The following is an 18,570-nucleotide window of genomic DNA, read 5'->3' as shown; positions in this document are numbered from 1 at the left end:
TTAATTTTGATTTTTGATTTTGATTTTGATTTTTTATCATATACGTTCCCTTGCCAGTTGCTCTTTTTTTCCTTTCCCTTATTGACTTTACAAACTTGCAATCTAGGATGAGTTTACTGATTCTATTGTTACGTGGGTATTTAAATGCTTCTGCTGTCTTGTGTTTTCTAGGCAACAGCTATCGGGATATTCTGCACTGTGACAAGAAACCCTTTTATCTCAAAGGCCTGGAAGAAGACTCAAGTATCATGGATGCTTACATTATGCATTCTGTGTGTGCTTGCCCTCTGCTCATTCTTGGATGATATCATTTGTACTCTTTTTTGATAGATTGTTGGTGTTTGTTATTCTCGTAGAGTGATTAAATGAAGAGTATCTTATGCAGCTGAATCATGTCTTCAGAATTAGAGATCTTGTGACAAAGAATGATTCAAAACTGGCGAAGCATCCAGAGATTGCTGACAGTGAAATTTTTGATGGTGATAGTTTCCGTGATCAAGGGTTTACTCGTCCTAAGGTAGTGTAGATTGTTTTCTTGTGTTTTTATGTAATTTATCCTAACCAGGCTGAGCTTTTCTATAAATAAAAAGATAGACCAGTTTGTGGCATGCAAATAGTAGAAATTAGAGTTACTTGTGGGATTAAATAATTATATAATAGATAATTTTACAATTCCAAAAATTACGTAACAGTATAGATAAAAAAAAAATATTGTGTAACAGCATGTATTTGTATCCTTATATCTATCAGCTCATACCTTCATTATCGTATCCTTTTTCTATAATTGTGGTATCAGCCACCCGTACAATATGTATCACCCTGTACCATATGTATCATGTATACTTTACTGCCTAAGCTTTAGTCTTGAAGATCAGGCTTTACAAATTCCAAATTTTATTTTTACAACAGAAGTAAAAGTACTAGAGACTTGCTACCAACGATCATCTGTTGTTCCATTCATACTTTGTCATAAGCCTTTGGATTGAGAGTTGAACTTGTGTAGTTTGCTACTTTTGGGACGTGGAATATGCAGAAAATGAAGAGGCGCCAAATAGATATTTTGAGAATTTAGAGTTTCTATACGTGGAATTAATTTAGTCATTTGTGTATTAGATATTGCATTAATTCATTTTAAAGAAGCAGCTATATAGACTTGTTCTAAACATGTTTATAATTTCTGCTGCTCCATGTCACACTTGTTCATGGATTGTATATGGGCTTTCTCTACTTGGATTTTGGGGACTAGTTGTGAAATTCTGTTATTGAGAAAAGAGCATATATCTCCTTTATGGGAAAACAGTACATATCTTCTATCAAAAAGGTAGAAGTTCTTGAAATTGTTTTGTCCTTTCACTGTTATTTTTCTTTTACGAATAATTTTATGTAGTATATTAAAATGTGCTTGCTTAGTCAACAAGATTTGTTTTTGATTATGGGCACCAGGTTTTGATCCTATTGCCACTTAGAAACATTGCGCTGCGTGTTGTTCAGAGGCTAATTCAATTGACCCCTACAGCTTGCAAGGTATTCCATCATTTCTGTTCTGTTTTGTTTTGTCTTCTCACCAACTTGATCCGAACTTTTGCTGTGGCACGTAAGCTCAGTTATTCACATTGAGTTAGATGATATGTTCTTGTACCAGATAAGCTTTGATGAATGATTAAACTGTTGCTTACTCTCTCAGACTCTGATGTCTGAAAAATAGAAAACCACTTGATAGTCAAGATTCAGTGGGTGTCGCCCTCTTTTTAAATTCTTGAGAAAGTTGTTAGATTTGTTTTGTATGTAAATTAGGTTTTGTTTCTAATATTTATTATGTTTCATAAGTAATAATGAAAATTTACTTAGAGGAGAGAAGGTACTGTAAGTTTACGAGATGTAAATAAATGGTTCACCGAGAGAAAGCATTTAGGTTTTGCTTGTTTTTAGAAGGAAACTCGTAGAATTTTTTTAGTAGTTCTTTTTTCATGCATAAGTTTACTTTAGATTGGATTTTACAAATCTCTACCATCAGAGGATTCTTGGGAATCAAATTGAACTAGTAAGACTGCCATAATGTATAGGAAGGGTTGGATCATATAGTAAGATTTTGATGGTCCAATACGTTGTTTCAAGTGTTTTTATTTTTTATTTTATATATATATATATTATTGATCATTTTCATGTTTATATATTTTTTCTTCTGTTAAGTGTTATTACACTTGTGCATACATCTTGTGTTGTATTTGGGTCCAACAGATATGACTGAGAGCTTTGCATTAGGTCATGTTTCCAAACCATCATTTTGCACTTTATTTTACTAACCTTATGGTTTGCAAATTGAATATTTCACAGCATTTTGGCACGAGCTTTTATTGCTGCTTTTCTTTAACCTATTTTTGCTTTCTTTTCTTGTTTTATTTTTTTATTAGCTTTCTTGTGGATTTCCACCATGAAAGAAAGTATGGGCTTGTAATAGTTAGAGCGAAATGATGGGAATGAAGTGGCATTTCTGTCATTTTGGGTTTAAAATAAAGTGGTGTTGTGACCTAGAGTTTATAAATTATTGGCAATAAAAGTGCTTCCGTCATTAATTATCTAAATTATCTACTAGAAAAGCTCTGCTGATGCCCTTTATGATGACCTACTAAGTTATCTACTAAATTTCTAGGATATAAATTATCTACTAGAAAAGCTCCCCCTCTTGTTGGAATGAGAAGGTTGCATCAGCTATATTCTTAAAACTGCCCTGTTATTGAAATTTCCCCAAAACTTTCAGAAAATGCCCTTTATGATGACCTCCGATATCCCTAGTAACCTTGAAGAATTTAACTGTTATGCCTTGCAGTGTTATCAGCGTTAATCGATTTCAAAAGCCCACTAGTTATCCAACAGTGTTCAAGCTTTATTTTGTAAAAAGAAGCTATTTGTAGTTCATCAGAAAACTTTTCCTCTCGACTGAAACCATATCCAAAGCATATTAAAGTTGACATGAGGTTTCTTAATGAAATTTATAAAGGAAAAAACAAGAAAAGAGTCTTTTTCTTTTTCCTTTCTTTTTAATTGAATCTTTACAAGGAGATTGTAACTTAGATCCTTGCCAAGGTTTTTGTTAAAAAGGAAATACAATCTTTATCTTTATATCATTTGTTAGCCGTTACTTTTTTCCAATCCTTTAAATACTCGGATTATTCATGAAATTGAAACAATAGTAAATGCAAGATATTCTTAGCTATTGCCAAAGAAGGTAGTATAATTATATTCGAAGAATTGATTGGGTTAGAAATACAAAACGTCTTATAAACGAGAAAATAGAATATCATGCCAAGCTTATGCATTTCATACTATCTGATACATATGCCACATAACTCAGGCCTATCAGTCTTATACAACTTGCACATGGCCACTCATAAATGTTATTGGTTCATATAGTGAGTGTGATGCAATACTCGCTAAACTTTTTCCGAATAGTATTCTACATTGGTGGAACACTTTTTTTTTTTGAAAAACTTCACTTAACCCCCCTAAATTTTCATGACATTTGCAATTACCCCCCAAAGTTCAAAAACTCTCAATTTAGTGTATCAAACTTTCAATTTTTTGCAATGTCACCCCTCAGTTATGGTTTGAAGTTAAATTAGACGGCAAAAAGGGTGAAATGACCTTTATAACCCTGAAAATTTTATAAAATTTCAAAATTTCTCTTAATTAAAAATAAAAAATAAAAAAGGTTAAGAGTATTTTGGTAATTTCTAAGTCCTCCATTAGGATTTAACGGAAAATCTTAACGGAGGGGTAACATTACAAAAACTTAGAAGTTCGATATACTTCTTTTTTTTTTTTTTTTTTTTTGAGTTCGATATACTAAATTGAGAGTTTTTGAATTTGGGGGGATTGTAAAAGTGATGGAAGTTCGGGGGGTTAAGTAAAGTCCCCCCTCCCCCCTCCCCCCTCTTTTTTTTTTTATTTTTATTTTTTTTTTATTTTTTTCAATTTTTGAGTTCATTGCTGAAATTATTTCTTCATAGGAATGTCTAGATCTTAACAAATATATCTTGCTATATATCACTATAATGAAATATACGATCAGCCAACATTTATCAAATTTGACAAAGAGCCAAAAGAAATGGTTTGATCCTCAAAAAGTATTATAAGTATTTGTGGAAGGTACTTCTATTTTTATTTTATTTTTCCTTTTGATAAATAAAAAAACAATCCAACTATAGAATGTTCTTTCACTATTCTCTTTATGGTTAGGTGTTTCTCTTATATACTTCCTCTGTACTTGGGTTACGCTTTTGCACTCTTTCATGAATTTCATTTACTTATCAGAAAAAAGAACATTCTTTTTACCATCTATTAATACTATTCAATCGGTGTTCTCAGGTTAATGTGGAGCACATTGACCGTTTCTTTAAAGAATTTGGAACTCAAAAGGATGAAGACAATGCGGACGAGGATGAGTTATTGGGAAATTTAAAAGCTCAGAAGTCTTCAAAACCTTCTGACTTTCAAGCACTTTTTGGTGGAAAAAGGGATGAAGAAGATCAGTTTATGTTTGGAATTAAGTTTACTAGGTAAAATTTCTTTAATTTGACCCAACAACAAATCTATCAAATTAAAATTCTCAGCTAATGGTGGCCTAATAAGTGCTTCATCTAATTTTGTGACACATTGTGAAAAGAGTTATGTAAGTGTTTCAGATGTGAGGATAAAAGTATGATAATTTTTGGAGTCGTTAAAAAATAAATATGTAGTCACAAGATTATTTTTGATTTCTGTGCCGTAATCCGCCATCTTTGAGTGGCGAAAGTGCCCTCATTGGCCAATAAACAGATTATAGTTTTATGGATGCAAATTATAAGGCACTTTGAGGTGTTTCTTAGATTTTATGGTGGACGAATGTGTATCTAATTGTGCTTCTCGGTTGCAGTGCCAACTTATTATGCTAGTTTTATTCTGTCACTGGAAGGAAGGAGAGCAAAGAAAGCAAGAATTATCAAATCAATGAACATAAAGAAAATTTAATTTTTATGCATAAAAATATATCTCAAGTAATATTCTAAAATATGGTTGCCATATACTTAGTAATACACTAGTATGGATGCTTTGGAGGCCCTCCACCACTCTCAAGATATTTTTAAGATCAGTGGTTGCCTTGCTCTGACACCCACTTTTTGGATTAGTCAGCTAGGTTTTGACATCAAACATTTAATTTTTAAATTTGAAAGTTATTGGTATTTGGTTTTGAAAGTGGCTTTGAAAAGAGTTGTCAGCAGCTAGGGCCCCTATTGGGGATCTTTGGCAATTTTTTGGAGCATTAGGTCAACTCTAGGGGCACGATTGGCTTATGAGGCTAAATTATTATTTCCCCATAAGAATTTGTTAGAGGTGATCATTGGTTTAACACCCATTCAGTGAGCATGTAACTTACCAATAATAATAATAATAAAAAGAATACTCCAGGTGCAGGATGGTGGGTGTATGATATTGTGATATACCTGGCTATTACTTGATTATTTTTCTCACCTTGCCTTACACATTATTACTTGAGAAACATTTCCATATAATTGAGTTGTCCTCTATTATTTTTAATTCTTAATGATTTGGTGGATGGGTGATTGGGTCAAACCGGCGGTCGTATTATTTCAAGTTCTAAATCTTGCAGTATATGACTTTGTGGTTTTATAGTGTCTTTCAAAGGAGTATGTAATAGGAGCATCCAAAAATTTATTTCAGGGTTTAGTCGCTTTTGTTGCTCGTGTATACACTTGTGAATTAATGAACCACATGGTTGTCTATAATGAAAAATAGATTACCCTCATTATTTTCACAGTTATACTACTCTACCAGGCCATTACCTTTGGTCATTTGATCTACTTCAACATATTTTCAACCTTTGTCCGATGTTCTCATCATTGCTTGATTCAAAAATTTGTTGTTAGGCTTTGTCATTGTTTATTTAAGCATACCTGTTTACTCATTTTCTTCCCATTTTTTTTTTCTCTTTAATTCTTTTGTAGGAGGAGCATAAGGTTGTACAGTGATTTCTATTCCTCAGACATAATTGTTGCTTCTCCAGTTCGTTTGATTGGGGTGAGCATTTATTCTTTTCATTTGTTTTTTCGTACTGTTCCTAATCATTTTTTTTTTTTTGATAAGTTGGATTGTTCCTAATCATTATCCTGGAGACTGGTCTAGCTATTACTTATTTATTCTATTCACCATACGAGGAGCTTATATGAAATGCAAATTCGCATCTTTGTTTTGTTTGATGCACAGCACATAGTTTAATTATCATAAGAGAACTTATCTTGGTGCAAAGGCTGTGTGGGAATGCCTAAGATCTGTCTTATAAGACCTTCTTGGAACCTTTGTGTTTTATGAATTGGATCTTTAACATCTAGTGATGCAAGAAACTATTGTTACAAGATGGATTAACAATATATGTGCTTGAGAAGCTGTGATGCCCAGACACTTAACTTAGCCTGCCCCATGTTGACACGACATGACATGAGTCAGTATATCCTTATTCTACACCGTTCGAATTGGTGGAAAATTTGAGGGAAAAAAATGGACAAATCTGGCAGTTGGGTATTAGCGACGTATGACATCCATAAACAAGTCCATTTGAAAATAAATGACCAGCTAAGAAGTAATATAATTAGACTTTACCAAGCAAGAACACTTAAATTGAACTTCTCATCAATTAAGAAGTAATAAAAACGTTTCTCATGCCTTGAACAAAAACGGAGTTACTCAACTTAAAATGTTTAGGATTTGAATCCAACTAGCAAGGAGCATTATGATACAAGTATATTTCAGGCTTTCATTGAAGGCTCTGTTAACAAAAGAAAACCCTCTTGCCAGGAGCTAGCTCAAGAAAATTTATCTCCTATTGTATTTGTGCGGTATGGAACATGCAGCAATTTTTAAGTCCTTGTGCCTATTTTCATGGCTCAGCTCAGTGCCTGTGTGTTGTGCAAGGTTGTCCTCCATAGCAATTAGGTTTTGAAATCAATATCTTTTAGTGGCTTATTTGTGAAGGGGTTGAGATTGCTGCTGTTGATCCCCTTGAATGCCCATATTGTATTCTTCTTTGACCAACGTCCATATAGTTTTTTCTTGTTTGAACTTGAAACTTGGGTTCCTTAATTGAACGACCTTTTCCTTTGGTAAAGGAAGCTAATTTCACTTTTCAGTTTTCTCGCTTTCTGTATTTTTCAAAGATGCCTTTATCTGCTTAGGCTCTAGCTTAAAATATACTCTTTTACTGGTAGCTCTGTAGAAGATTTGCAATCAATCAAAATAATATGTTCAGGACTCTCTCATGTGTTCATCAAGCAGGGAGAATGTAGCGATCATTTGTTTGTTCACAGTTAATATTTTCTCTCTTTTTATTTTTTATTCTTTTTTATCATGGGTTAGGATTCAGCCATATTGGTGCCATTGCTTTGTGGGACCATTATGGAACAGTAGAATTCAACATGATGTAAATTTTTGCTCTCATTTCTGTTATCTTACCATCTTGTGAGTCATTTTGCAAGTTTGAGGGGCAATGAGAAGAAAAAATGTTTTTAAGTTTATATTAGCAAGATTTGCATACTGAGGGCAGCTTAAACTGTTTACGTAGTGCTGGTCAAGCTATGAGTTGCTTTTTCTACCTGTATAATGTTACATTTGCTTGCTTATATGCATGTAGATTGTTTATATTTTTTATCCTTTCAAGTGACACCTGACTTTCCATGTTCTCAGAAAATTTGGGAGGCTAAAAAATACAAGGAAAAAAATGTTGATTTTCTTTCTTCTATAGAGGTAATTTGTCTTATTTGTCATTTTCAGGAGTATGTGTTTATACTTGCTCTGTCACTATAAAAAAAAAACACTTATCGAGTTTCCTATATTGTTGATATAGAGGTATTTGCAAATGTGCAGGTTCTAATAGTAGACCATGCAGATGTCATAGGAATGCAGGTATGCGGTGTAGTCAATTTTATTAGTTGAAGTATATCTTTTGCAGTTCATATGGAGCACAATTCTAATTTTGTTTCTTATTCTTCTCTCTCTCTCTCTCTCTTCCCTTTTATAATGAAAAATACCTAGAATTGGTCCCATGTGAATACAGTTGTTGAAGAATTGAACCACATTCCATCTAAGCCGCCTGGAACTGATATTATGCGCATCAGATATTGGTATGTTCTCAATATTTCTTTTTAAAAAAATGATAACAACATTGTGTTTCTCCTCCCTCCACAATTCGATCGCCTTTTCTTTCATCTATTTACTTATTTTTTGTTTTTATTTTTTCATATTTTCATGTGGAGTAGGCTAAGGGAACCCTTAGTATACAGGATATAAAGAAAAGTTCCCTCTTTAGGTTTCTAAATTTTTTGGTTTTAGGTATGACAAAGTTGTCTCTGTGGATGTATAAAGAAACTGCCTAGCTAAGCAAAAAGCATTAATTATCTTTCTTGGATTGAAAATTGGTTTTTTAGAAATTTTATTCTGATTTGTATCCTTTCTTGAAATTTACTGACACTTACTCATCTTTCATGTTTAGGTATCTGGATGGATTTGCGAGGTTTTATAGGCAAACAATTATTTTGGGTTATTATTCTAACCCAGGTAATAGGTGTTTCTTCTATTCTTATAAAGCAATAAGAACATAACCATCTTTTGTGTGTGCATGTGCTTTTTATTTTTCCTTTTGGGAGGGGAGGGGGTGTTGAGAAATCATATCATAAATCATTGTGCATTATGAGTTGTGGTATTCCTTTTATCAAATTTGAAAATTATTGTGTAAATGTGGATTATAGCTTGGTCAACCCATAATGTCTTCCATTATGTGCATGCACGATTCAGCTTGGCTTTGTGAGGGAAATTCATAGCTTTTGGTCATATTTAATTGGAGAGTACCTTTAACTGATATTAGAATAATGTTTTGTAATCTATTTATACTTTCTTGTCTCAGATATCAATGGATTGTTCAATCGCCATTGCATTAATTACCAAGGAAAGGTGCGTTGATACTTTTTGTCACATTTTCTATAGAATGTATGCATGCCAAGGTAGTAGCCATAATACTTTCTTGTTTGTCTTTTTATACTATGTTTAACCATCTTTCTTGAGTGAAATATGTTTTGCCTGTTTTGTTATCTCAACATCCACTCACCATATAATCCAACTTCTATTAGGATATTGACTTCTTTAATTGAAGTGTTGTGAGCGTGTTCATATTATTTGAACCGGACATTTATTTTATTTATTTTTTATGGTTATCATGTGGTCGTTTGGAAGAGAGAGGAACAATTATATATTTAATGTTGTTCGGATGCCAATATTTGAGTTGAATTCTTCATCTATTATATCTTTGTATGACTGGATAATTGCTTTTGGCATTATTGCTTTCCCTTCTTTTACAAATTTCTACAGAAAAATATACTTAGCAGTTAGCACCCCCAAACTACAACCTCTTTTGCACTTAGACCACCAAACTTTAAAATGTGACACTTAACCCCTTTTAACTATCCACCTGTTAAAATTTACACCCTCTATTAGCATTTGGTGGTAAAATGGATGGAAAATGTTGTGTGTGTGCCACACATGAATGTTTTCTACTTAAACTTCCCAACTTGACCAGTTAAGGGTTGTCGAAGCACCCCTGAGGGTGGTTAGGCCACCCCTGTTATGGAACAGAGGTCGTTAAACCAACCCCCACTGGCTGTGGGTGTGGTTGGCCACGCCTTTTCCATATTTGGGCATGGGCTAACCACCCCATAGCTATGGGGCGTGGTTTAACCACCCCTTGTTGCATTTTCAGGTGTGGCAGAACCACTTCCATAGGTTGTGGGGGTGGTGATGCCACCTTTCTTCCAAATTTGGGGTTGATTTGGCCACCCATGATGCATTTTTGGGAGTGGTTCGGCCGACGGCCAGCCCTCTAGTGTTTTTTTTTTTTTTTTTTTTTTTTTTAAAAATAACTTTTAGGTACATCTAGGTTCAAATTCCCTTGGGTGCAAACAATTCTTTGGGGCACACCCGCCGGCAAAGCCAGTCTTACTCGATCCGTGTGCAAGGGCGCTTTGCACGGGTCTAAGGTTTACCAACTTTTAGGGACATCTTGGAAAGTTCAAGTAAAGAAAATTCACATGTCATACTCATTTTCAACAGTTTCCGTCCAAACGCTAAATGCTAATGGAGGTGTAGCTTACAACTAGGTGGCAGTTGGAGGGGATGAAGTGTCACATTTTAAAGTTTGGTGGTCTAAGTATCAAAGATGTGGTAGTTTGAGGGTGTTAAGTGTTTTTTCCCGTAGATTTCTTTTAAACTTTAGATTGTAATTTTTAGGTGAATGTTTTGCCAATGAGCTCTATCTGAAGAGGAACTTTCTCCCCCATATGAATGGGGTGGAGAGTGAGTTATTGGCTCAAGACCTACTGAATGCATGTGTAATTCACCAATTAAAAGAAAAAAAGTGTGCTTTTGCTTGCGTCCTGTTTACATGATGGTTCACTCTTTTCTTATGAAGTTTTCTAATTACTTACCAGAAAAGGTTCTGAATTCATAATTTTGCTTCTTCTTCTTCTTTTTTTCTTTTTTTTTTTTTTTTTTTAAAAAAATATGATGAAATAGAATTATAATGAAAAACCAAATTTGATCTACTTTACTGTGATTAAAAAAGTGGACAGGAATCTTGCTGGTTATGCAAGTTTCGTTTCGTTTCTAAATAAAGAAGTTAGTGTCTTCTATATAATTTCTCTAATATTTTAAAGTTTATGATATCAAAATTGTTGGCTATATTTACAGGTGAAGTTGGTATGCGAGTATAAAGGCATTCTTCCAAAAGTTTTACTCCAAGTACGACAGGTATGTACCTCACAGTGCTTGCTGTATGCTTAAATTATGGCTGAGTGATATCTCAAGTCATTAAGATGCTCTTGGTATCTTATTATATTCATTTTCTCTTTTATATGTCAAGAACTATGTTATGCTTTCTGTTGGTAGAAAAATTTGGACCTGGGTTGATCTAGATAGGTTCTAAATTACTGTAAATGGACAATGTAGCGCTTTTACATCTCTTTGCATTGCAGCACGGCCATTCCCCAATACACTACAAAAAACGAGTGTGTTGCCATAACTGACTTTCAAAGCCAGAGATGACATAAAGCAAACAGTTAATTACTTAATTACATGTTTATGATTAATAAATATTTTAGTTGAAATGAAAATATTTGTACTCTTTGTAAATGGAAGTTGCAGACCTGAAGGATCAAACTTTCAAGGATGATAATGTAATGTGCAATTATGATAGATCTAGTTTATGGATATAGGATTTCACAAAGGGGATTATGATAAATTATAGGTTTTATTTTATTTAGATTTTAACTCTTTTTTTTCTTCTTCATATTTTTGGTAAATACAGACATAATACTTGATTGTTCCTCATGCCTTTTCTCCCCGGGACCAGCTTACTCTTTGTCAATTTTATTTTAAGGTAGCACATCATCTCTAAGCAAAACAAACAAATCTCAAATGTGTCAAGTATCACCATAAGAAGTTGGTATATCCTCTGCATATGCATTGTTGCATCTCAAATTGTTGTCTCCATTTCTGGTTTCTAACTAAAATATGGTCTTTTGTTGTGAGAGAGATGGGCAAGCACATATCCGGGAAAAAAAAAAACAAAGATGGACAAGGACAACCTTCAAAGTCTTTCATCTCTCATACACAAAAAAAAAGAATTGAAGTTCTGTGGAAAAATATGGGATTCGTTAGCCATGAAATCAAGCATTTTAAAGTAGAAAAGAGTGTTTACCTCTTGGAAGGGTTTAATAGATAATAGATCTTCAACCTCTCTTATCCATCCTACCATTATATATTCGACGAAGTAGATAAAGCTATATGGTTCGTTGACTAGATCTTGAATTTTTTAATGGTCATTAGTATATTTCTTTTGACTCATTCTTCCTGCTATCACATCTGGAATAGGTACATGTTATCACAAGCTGTGGTTCGTCTGACTCCCCATATACTCCCTCTATCCTAAAGATATTTGTCTTTTATGAATAAGTCAACACTTTAAGGAGCTAATAGTTGATGCATTAACAGTTGCCTGTTTAATTTTATCTTCCAAATGTCACCCCTTATCGCTTTTATTTTCAAATGTGAAATTAGTGTAAAACTTTTGGAAGCTATGATTTCAAATGTGATAATTTTGTAAAAAGTATGATTTAAAAAAAAAAAAAAAAAAAGACAAAACACCATGGGATAGAATAAAATAGCGAGGAGGAATGGAGGGAGTTATCTAGTAGGATTTTGTCCCTTCTTCAGTATTCTTTCTAGCAGCTGGTACTTGCGTTTTAGATGGCTTTTGAGGTTAATGCACTGAGATGGGTTAATCCATGGAATTTAGAAATTAAATCTGGAAATAGAATGGGATTTTTTTTTTTCATAGTGGAATTAGGTTGGAGACTGTTTCCTGTGTTTAGTTCCTTCAGTAACTACGCAGAGAAATTAAAAACAAAATGGTTCCTTCAGTAGCTACTATGGCCAATAATACACCCCTGCATTGTTGTTGTCTTCAGTGTATTCAACACATGATTTTCATTCTTCTTTAGGAGGGTTCTAATCCCACTAATCACTGTTGTAAATCTGTCATCTCTTTGAGGGTAAACACTAAGTTTTACAATACTAATGCGTATTCTTTCTCTTCAACTTTACAGATATATGAGCGATTTGTAGTGGACTCAATAGTAGATGCTGACGATGCTCGTTTTGAATATTTTGTTAAGAAGGTTTGTTTGAAACAATTCTTTTGTTAACTTAGTTATAGAAATGAAACATAAAAAATTATAATGTATGCTACTCACCTCTCTTAGGATACATATGTTATCATTAAATTCTAGGCAACTTTAATTTTAATTTAGACATTTGGTCCATTCTAAAGTGGAATGAGTATTGAAATTCTGAAATTTCAAGCCCCGAAGGTCTTACTAATATTGGTTAAAAATTTGAGCTTTAAACCTTGGTTATAGTTCAACTTACCTGGATGTGGAACCTAGCTATGGAGGTTCATGAAACAATAACCTGGATGTGTGAACAGGTTGACTGTATGTCTTACTTTATATATTCCCTCTGCCTGTGATAGGCTTGGCATCCTATTTACTAAATTTAGTACCAGAGTTGCTTGTTTTGTACATTCAAAAGTGATATGTTGATTTGAATTCTGAGCAACTCCCTGGTTTCTGGATCTTTTTCTATAGATGATGATTGTCCTACTTAAGTTCTGGATGGTAAGAAATTTGTATGATGATGAAATGATATTGGACCTTCTCAGGGCACTCTGAAAATGAAGGCATTTGACTTTTTTTAACCATATTTTTATTTGGCATCGATAGTCTCTTAAGTTGGGGATATCTGGAGGAGTATCTTATTCCACCTCCTCTATGTTCTTGTCTGGATAAGAGCTATAACAAGATAGTATTCAGATATAAGGAGAAAAAGCAAAGAGCCCTAGAGTAATTATACAAGCTTCCCCAGTCATCAGGTTTGCTGTTTTTTGGCGAACCTCCCATCATACCTATGCGTCTTTTTCGGGCTTAAATGTGACTCAATCTAACTCAACTATGCTTGATTACATGAATCCTCATTTTCCAGCTACTAAATGGAAGTTAGTACCGTCTAAGGCCACATCTTCTCTTACAGGAATGTCGTTCCTTACTACTGACCATGTCATTTTAGGCCATCCCTCAAATCATTTTGTTCTCAACTTAAATTAAAAACCAATGCATTCACAGGTCTTTGTTTTATATTATTGAACCATCTCAGGAACTCTGACTAATCTTATTACCTCAATTGGTGCACCTCCACTTTGTATGAAAAATCTCGATTTCCATATTGTCTTTCATTAGGCAGCCTCTTATCCATTTTCACATTCTCATATCCTCTATCCTCATTTTAGGCTTTAATGAGACTTTTCCCATCTTTTCTCATATGGTCTTAAAATAAAGTCCTGGTTGGAAGACCAAATTTGGTTATCTTCTAAATTGGCAAACTTCTATTTTTCTTCAGCCAGATATCAAGATATGATTATAATGATTTTCTTTGTGCAGGTATTCCCAAAGATCAAGGATTCGGTTCAGGTACTTGTATTTTACTTGAACTTAAAAGAATACTATAATGCCTAAGCTTTGAGCCGTTTGCTATGATCGTTATAAACTGTGCAGTTTTTTGAACTTCAATTGAACTTTCCATGTAGGGGGGAGTTATGCTATTTATCAGTTCTTACTTTGAATTTGTACGAATTCGAAATTTTTTGAAGTCACAGGAAGCATCTTTCTGTCTGCTTGGGGAGTAAGAAACTTCCTTTTCTCTTCTGTTCACCCCCCTCCCTCCCTTTCTCTCATCATTGCTTGTCTCAGTCCATTATATGCATCCCACTAAAGCATTCAGCATTGCATTTTCAGATATTAATATCGTGACATTGGCTTGAGATGTAATTCCATGGCAAAATACCGGTCTTGTTTTTCAGGTACACAGAACAAAGTGATATTTCTCGTGCACGAGTTTGGTTCTTTGAAGGAAGGCGGAAAATTATGCTTTACACCGAGAGGGCTCACTTTTACTATAGATACAAGGTTCTTTAGACTGCTTTTACACATGCTTTGTCATCATATTGCTATATGTGTTTGTCGCCTTTAATGTAATTGTGTAGATCTTCTATCCATTTGTAAATTTATGGGTTCAAAAGTTTACCTGATGTGATATGAAGAATTATAGATAATAATGATTATTTGAATTGCTGAAATAAATGTCTTGATGCTTTCATTTGAGATACACCATTTTGTTAAGTTATGCTTTATTTACTTTTGTAACACTTCTAAATTACAACTTCGAACATCAGAAACATTTTACGTTAATACGTAGTGTTGACATCTCCATTCATATTTTCTTGCTTGTAGATTCGTGGCATTCAGAATTTAATAATCTATTCACTCCCAGAGAGGAAGGAGTTCTACCCTGAGGTAAGCATGATCTTTGAATGTTAGGTTGCCTTTCTCATGGCTGCCTCATTCAATTATTGCTGCATCTAGGAAAGTCGACATTTTATTATTTTGGATGGGTAAAACTCCATATCTTTTGTCTCTTTAAACTTTCTTCTTGGATTTTGCAGATTGTTAATATGCTTGATGGTTCCCATAATATGTCATGCACGGTGCTGTTTTCTCGCTTTGACCAATTCCGGGTAATATTTCTGCTCTTTTTAATGGTATGGGTAGGCTAGCACATATGGTACATATTTGCTTGTGGTTTGTGGGTTTGGTATCAGTCAAGTGGGTTGTGGTGGATTTTCCTGGGGGGCAGGAGGGCATGGGGTTTGGTTTTTAGGTGGTAGTGATGATGCAGGCCCCTTTAATATGGTAAACACAAAGATAATCTTTTGGCTTCATTGACCCACTCATGGCGAGCTAGAGGATGGTTGACACAGTCATGAGCGTGATGAGAAGATGGCATATTTCAATTATTTATGGAGAGCTAAGTTTATTAGAGGAAATAAAGCCTCTTTAGGGTACTGAAGTGCACAAAATCATGAAGTTCTTTAAGGAACTAACAAGAGAAATGCAATCTTATTGATAGACAATGAAGAGAGCACCCATTTCATAGCTCTTGCAATCTCTTATAAGAGGTTACAAACACTAAAAAATAACTAATCATGATCCTTAATCTAAATTAATTTTAGTACTAATAAAAAATGAACTTAAAGAGAAAAATACCCTTAAACCCTAGCTACCCAGATAATACTAATAATACTACCAGATACTATTGCAACACCGTGAGCAGTACAGCAGGGATAGTATACTACAGTACTCGTGAACATTTTTCCTCTCTCTCTCTCTCTCTTCTTTTCAGATTTTGTCACACATCAATTCTCCCGTCAAGAAAATCCCATCGTCAATTTTGTGTTCAACTTTCTATGGTTTGTTGGCATTCCAAATAACACTTTCCATCCTTTCTTTCTTTTATGTCCCATTCGAGTAAAAATATATTTCGTTGCTTATCACTTTGATCATAGATCTTGAAGGCATTGATGAATTTATTGGGGGGAACCAAAGTTTTCAGAAGGCTCTAGGACATATGAAAACTCATTATAAATGGGATTTGCTTTTTGTAGACTTTAACGAAAGTTATTCCCGTGTAGATCTTTGTCATCAAATAAGATTTCAAACAATAGATAGTACGGTAATAGCTACTTCTAAGATTTATCATGTTTAATTCCCTCCCCAAAACGGATCAATGTGGGGTTTCAAAGGAAATACAATTGAATGAGGAAACGTATTTAGTTGGAACCATGCTTTTAGCTGTGATATTGGGTTAGACAATCGGGTTCAAATACACATACAACTTCCTAGTCACACCCATCAGTTTACGTAAACATAAACAAAAAGACAATAGCATACTTAGATTATCCATATCCAAGGCTAAGTCTTTAGGAATTAGCAAGCTGAAGGCAATTTTATTGATAACTAGTCAAAGTAATATCCATTACACGGCTGTTAGAGCCTCTATTTATTAGAGGATCGATAAAACCCTAAAACAATTAATCATGACCCTTAAAATTAATTGTAATCATACCTATCAGCTCAAGAAAATACAAAATATCCTTAAAAATCCTAGTCATACTGGCACTAACAACATTGCTGAATACTGTTACCAACCCTGTAAACAGTCCTATTTTAACAGTATTTTACAGTGTCTGTGTATAATAACGTACCGTGCTCTAGTGATGGGGAAGTATTAGAAGTTGGGTGACCTTGAAGACAGTAAAATTTGTGTTTTGTTGGTGCTGTATTGTGGTGGTAATGATAAAATGGTTGGTTATAAGAATGGTATAGTAAGGTGGATTTATAGTGTCGTTCTCACATTATTGCTTCTAAGAATTTCTATGATGATTTGTTTTTTTAGACAGTTTATTAAAAACAGTTATTTTTCTTCTCCCCACCTTCTGGCTGTGTTTTAGTTGGAGAGAATAGTTGGAACTGCTCCAGCAAAAAGGATGGTGACCTCAGAGAAGGATGTCTTTTTTTTCTGTTAAATGACTTTTCTGGGCTCCGGAGGCTCTATTAAATGCAAAATGGTAACTCCATTGCCTACAAGCAAGCACCGGAGAAGACAAGACAAGCTTCATTCATCTATCTTCACATGCCTTTAGAGACTCTGCTGGATTTGATACTCTCTTTTCTTCTTCTTTCTTTCTTTTTTTTTTTTTTTTTTTTTTTTTTTTTAATTAATTAATTAATTTTTTTTTAAAAGTACTTGATTTATATTTACGTGAAGTGAAGAGTTGTATAGAGAGAGGCACAAAGCAGTATCCTGGTAGAATTATTGTAACTTTCAAATTCGCCCCAATTTTGTCTCTGGGAGGTTTTTTTTTATTTTTATTTTTTTACCATATTAATTACCAAAATTACTATATTAGTTCTTGAGTTTTGAACTTTATTAAAATCATTCCTTAAGGATTTTTTTTTTTTTTTTTTTTTTTTTTTTTTTTAAAACATTTTAAGTTTGTCCCTGTGATCAACCCGATTCATCCATCCAATTCTGAGCAAATTTTGATGCCTACACTGTTTTTACAATGTTGCTGAAAGTAATATCCTTAATTAGTTTAAGTCAAGTTTTAATTCAAAAAAAGAAGAGAAAAGTCGAGTTTAAAAACCAAATTATTCGCTCAAACCATTTATTTTGGCGAACCAACATTTGATCCTCCTATACAACTTGCTCACAAGTTTGTTTTGAGCAGATCTCATATTAAAACAGGAATGCAACTTTTTCAAAAAGTTGACATAACAATGGTAAGTTAAATTTGTAAACCAAATTAACATCTCTAAGATGTCATAATATGTCCTTTTATCACTTTAATTCCAAGCTTATAATTCATAAAAAAGAAAAAAGAAAAAGAAAAAGGGTTAAGACTTTTAATTATTTTAGCAATTGTAAGTATATATAAGTGAAGAGTAATGTTAGAAACCAAAGTTTTATCCTATAATGATGATGTGACAATTTCAACCAATCATTAGATTAATTTTTTTTAAAAAAATAAAAAATCTTTAAGTTAGTTGAGAGTCTTGGGACTGCTCCGTCTACATAGTGGAATAGTTATAAAATAAAAAATGTAGTTACTAGCATTACTTATATTTGGTAAAAAAAAAAAAAAAAAGAAGCTTTCGAAGCACTTTTTTGCTAAAAAAAAAAAGCTCAAAATTTCCTTCACTTGAAAATTAGGTTTTTTCCTTTTTTATACACTAACTTTTACTCTTACATTTTTGACATGATTTTTAAAATTACTATTAGATCAAAATTCACCGTTGAAAATGTGGGACGCCCTTGGAAGTTTAATGAAAGAGCATAATTTCTGTACGGCTGTGGCATGTAGGATGTGTGATCCACATACATGGGTCTCACACCTTATGTGTCTTGGTGTAGGATTGATGCAGGGTAATGTGATGTAGAAAAAACATTTTCCGTGGCATAAACAAGGCATTTTATGCCCTTCAATGAAATGCTGACATGTCAGCTTGGAACAAAAAAAAAAAC

At 33.6% G+C, this 18,570-nt stretch overlaps 1 protein-coding gene across 1 annotated transcript in view; it reads left to right on the top strand.

Annotated features, from left to right (window-relative positions):
* LOC133872263 (protein NUCLEOLAR FACTOR 1) overlaps positions 1 to 17,431 on the top strand; it is a 29,488-nt gene extending 12,057 nt beyond the window's left edge. Inside the window, exons 8-25 of the mRNA XM_062309739.1 lie at positions 172 to 272; positions 386 to 517; positions 1,444 to 1,524; positions 4,366 to 4,556; positions 6,003 to 6,075; positions 7,735 to 7,794; positions 7,915 to 7,953; positions 8,083 to 8,171; positions 8,540 to 8,604; positions 8,951 to 8,997; positions 10,786 to 10,845; positions 12,702 to 12,773; positions 14,091 to 14,120; positions 14,237 to 14,331; positions 14,510 to 14,615; positions 14,940 to 15,002; positions 15,152 to 15,223; positions 16,997 to 17,431. Coding sequence (XP_062165723.1) covers positions 172 to 272; positions 386 to 517; positions 1,444 to 1,524; positions 4,366 to 4,556; positions 6,003 to 6,075; positions 7,735 to 7,794; positions 7,915 to 7,953; positions 8,083 to 8,171; positions 8,540 to 8,604; positions 8,951 to 8,997; positions 10,786 to 10,845; positions 12,702 to 12,773; positions 14,091 to 14,120; positions 14,237 to 14,331; positions 14,510 to 14,615; positions 14,940 to 15,002; positions 15,152 to 15,223; positions 16,997 to 17,071 — 1,451 coding nt within the window. The 3' untranslated portion in view covers positions 17,072 to 17,431. The remainder of the gene's footprint in view (positions 1 to 171; positions 273 to 385; positions 518 to 1,443; positions 1,525 to 4,365; positions 4,557 to 6,002; positions 6,076 to 7,734; positions 7,795 to 7,914; positions 7,954 to 8,082; positions 8,172 to 8,539; positions 8,605 to 8,950; positions 8,998 to 10,785; positions 10,846 to 12,701; positions 12,774 to 14,090; positions 14,121 to 14,236; positions 14,332 to 14,509; positions 14,616 to 14,939; positions 15,003 to 15,151; positions 15,224 to 16,996) is intronic.
* The last annotated feature ends 1,139 nt before the right edge of the window (positions 17,432 to 18,570 follow it).

Source organism: Alnus glutinosa, chromosome 7 (assembly GCF_958979055.1).
Source record: "Alnus glutinosa chromosome 7, dhAlnGlut1.1, whole genome shotgun sequence".
Taxonomy (NCBI): domain Eukaryota; kingdom Viridiplantae; phylum Streptophyta; class Magnoliopsida; order Fagales; family Betulaceae; genus Alnus; species Alnus glutinosa.
This window is presented reverse-complemented; position numbering and strand designations above follow the sequence as displayed.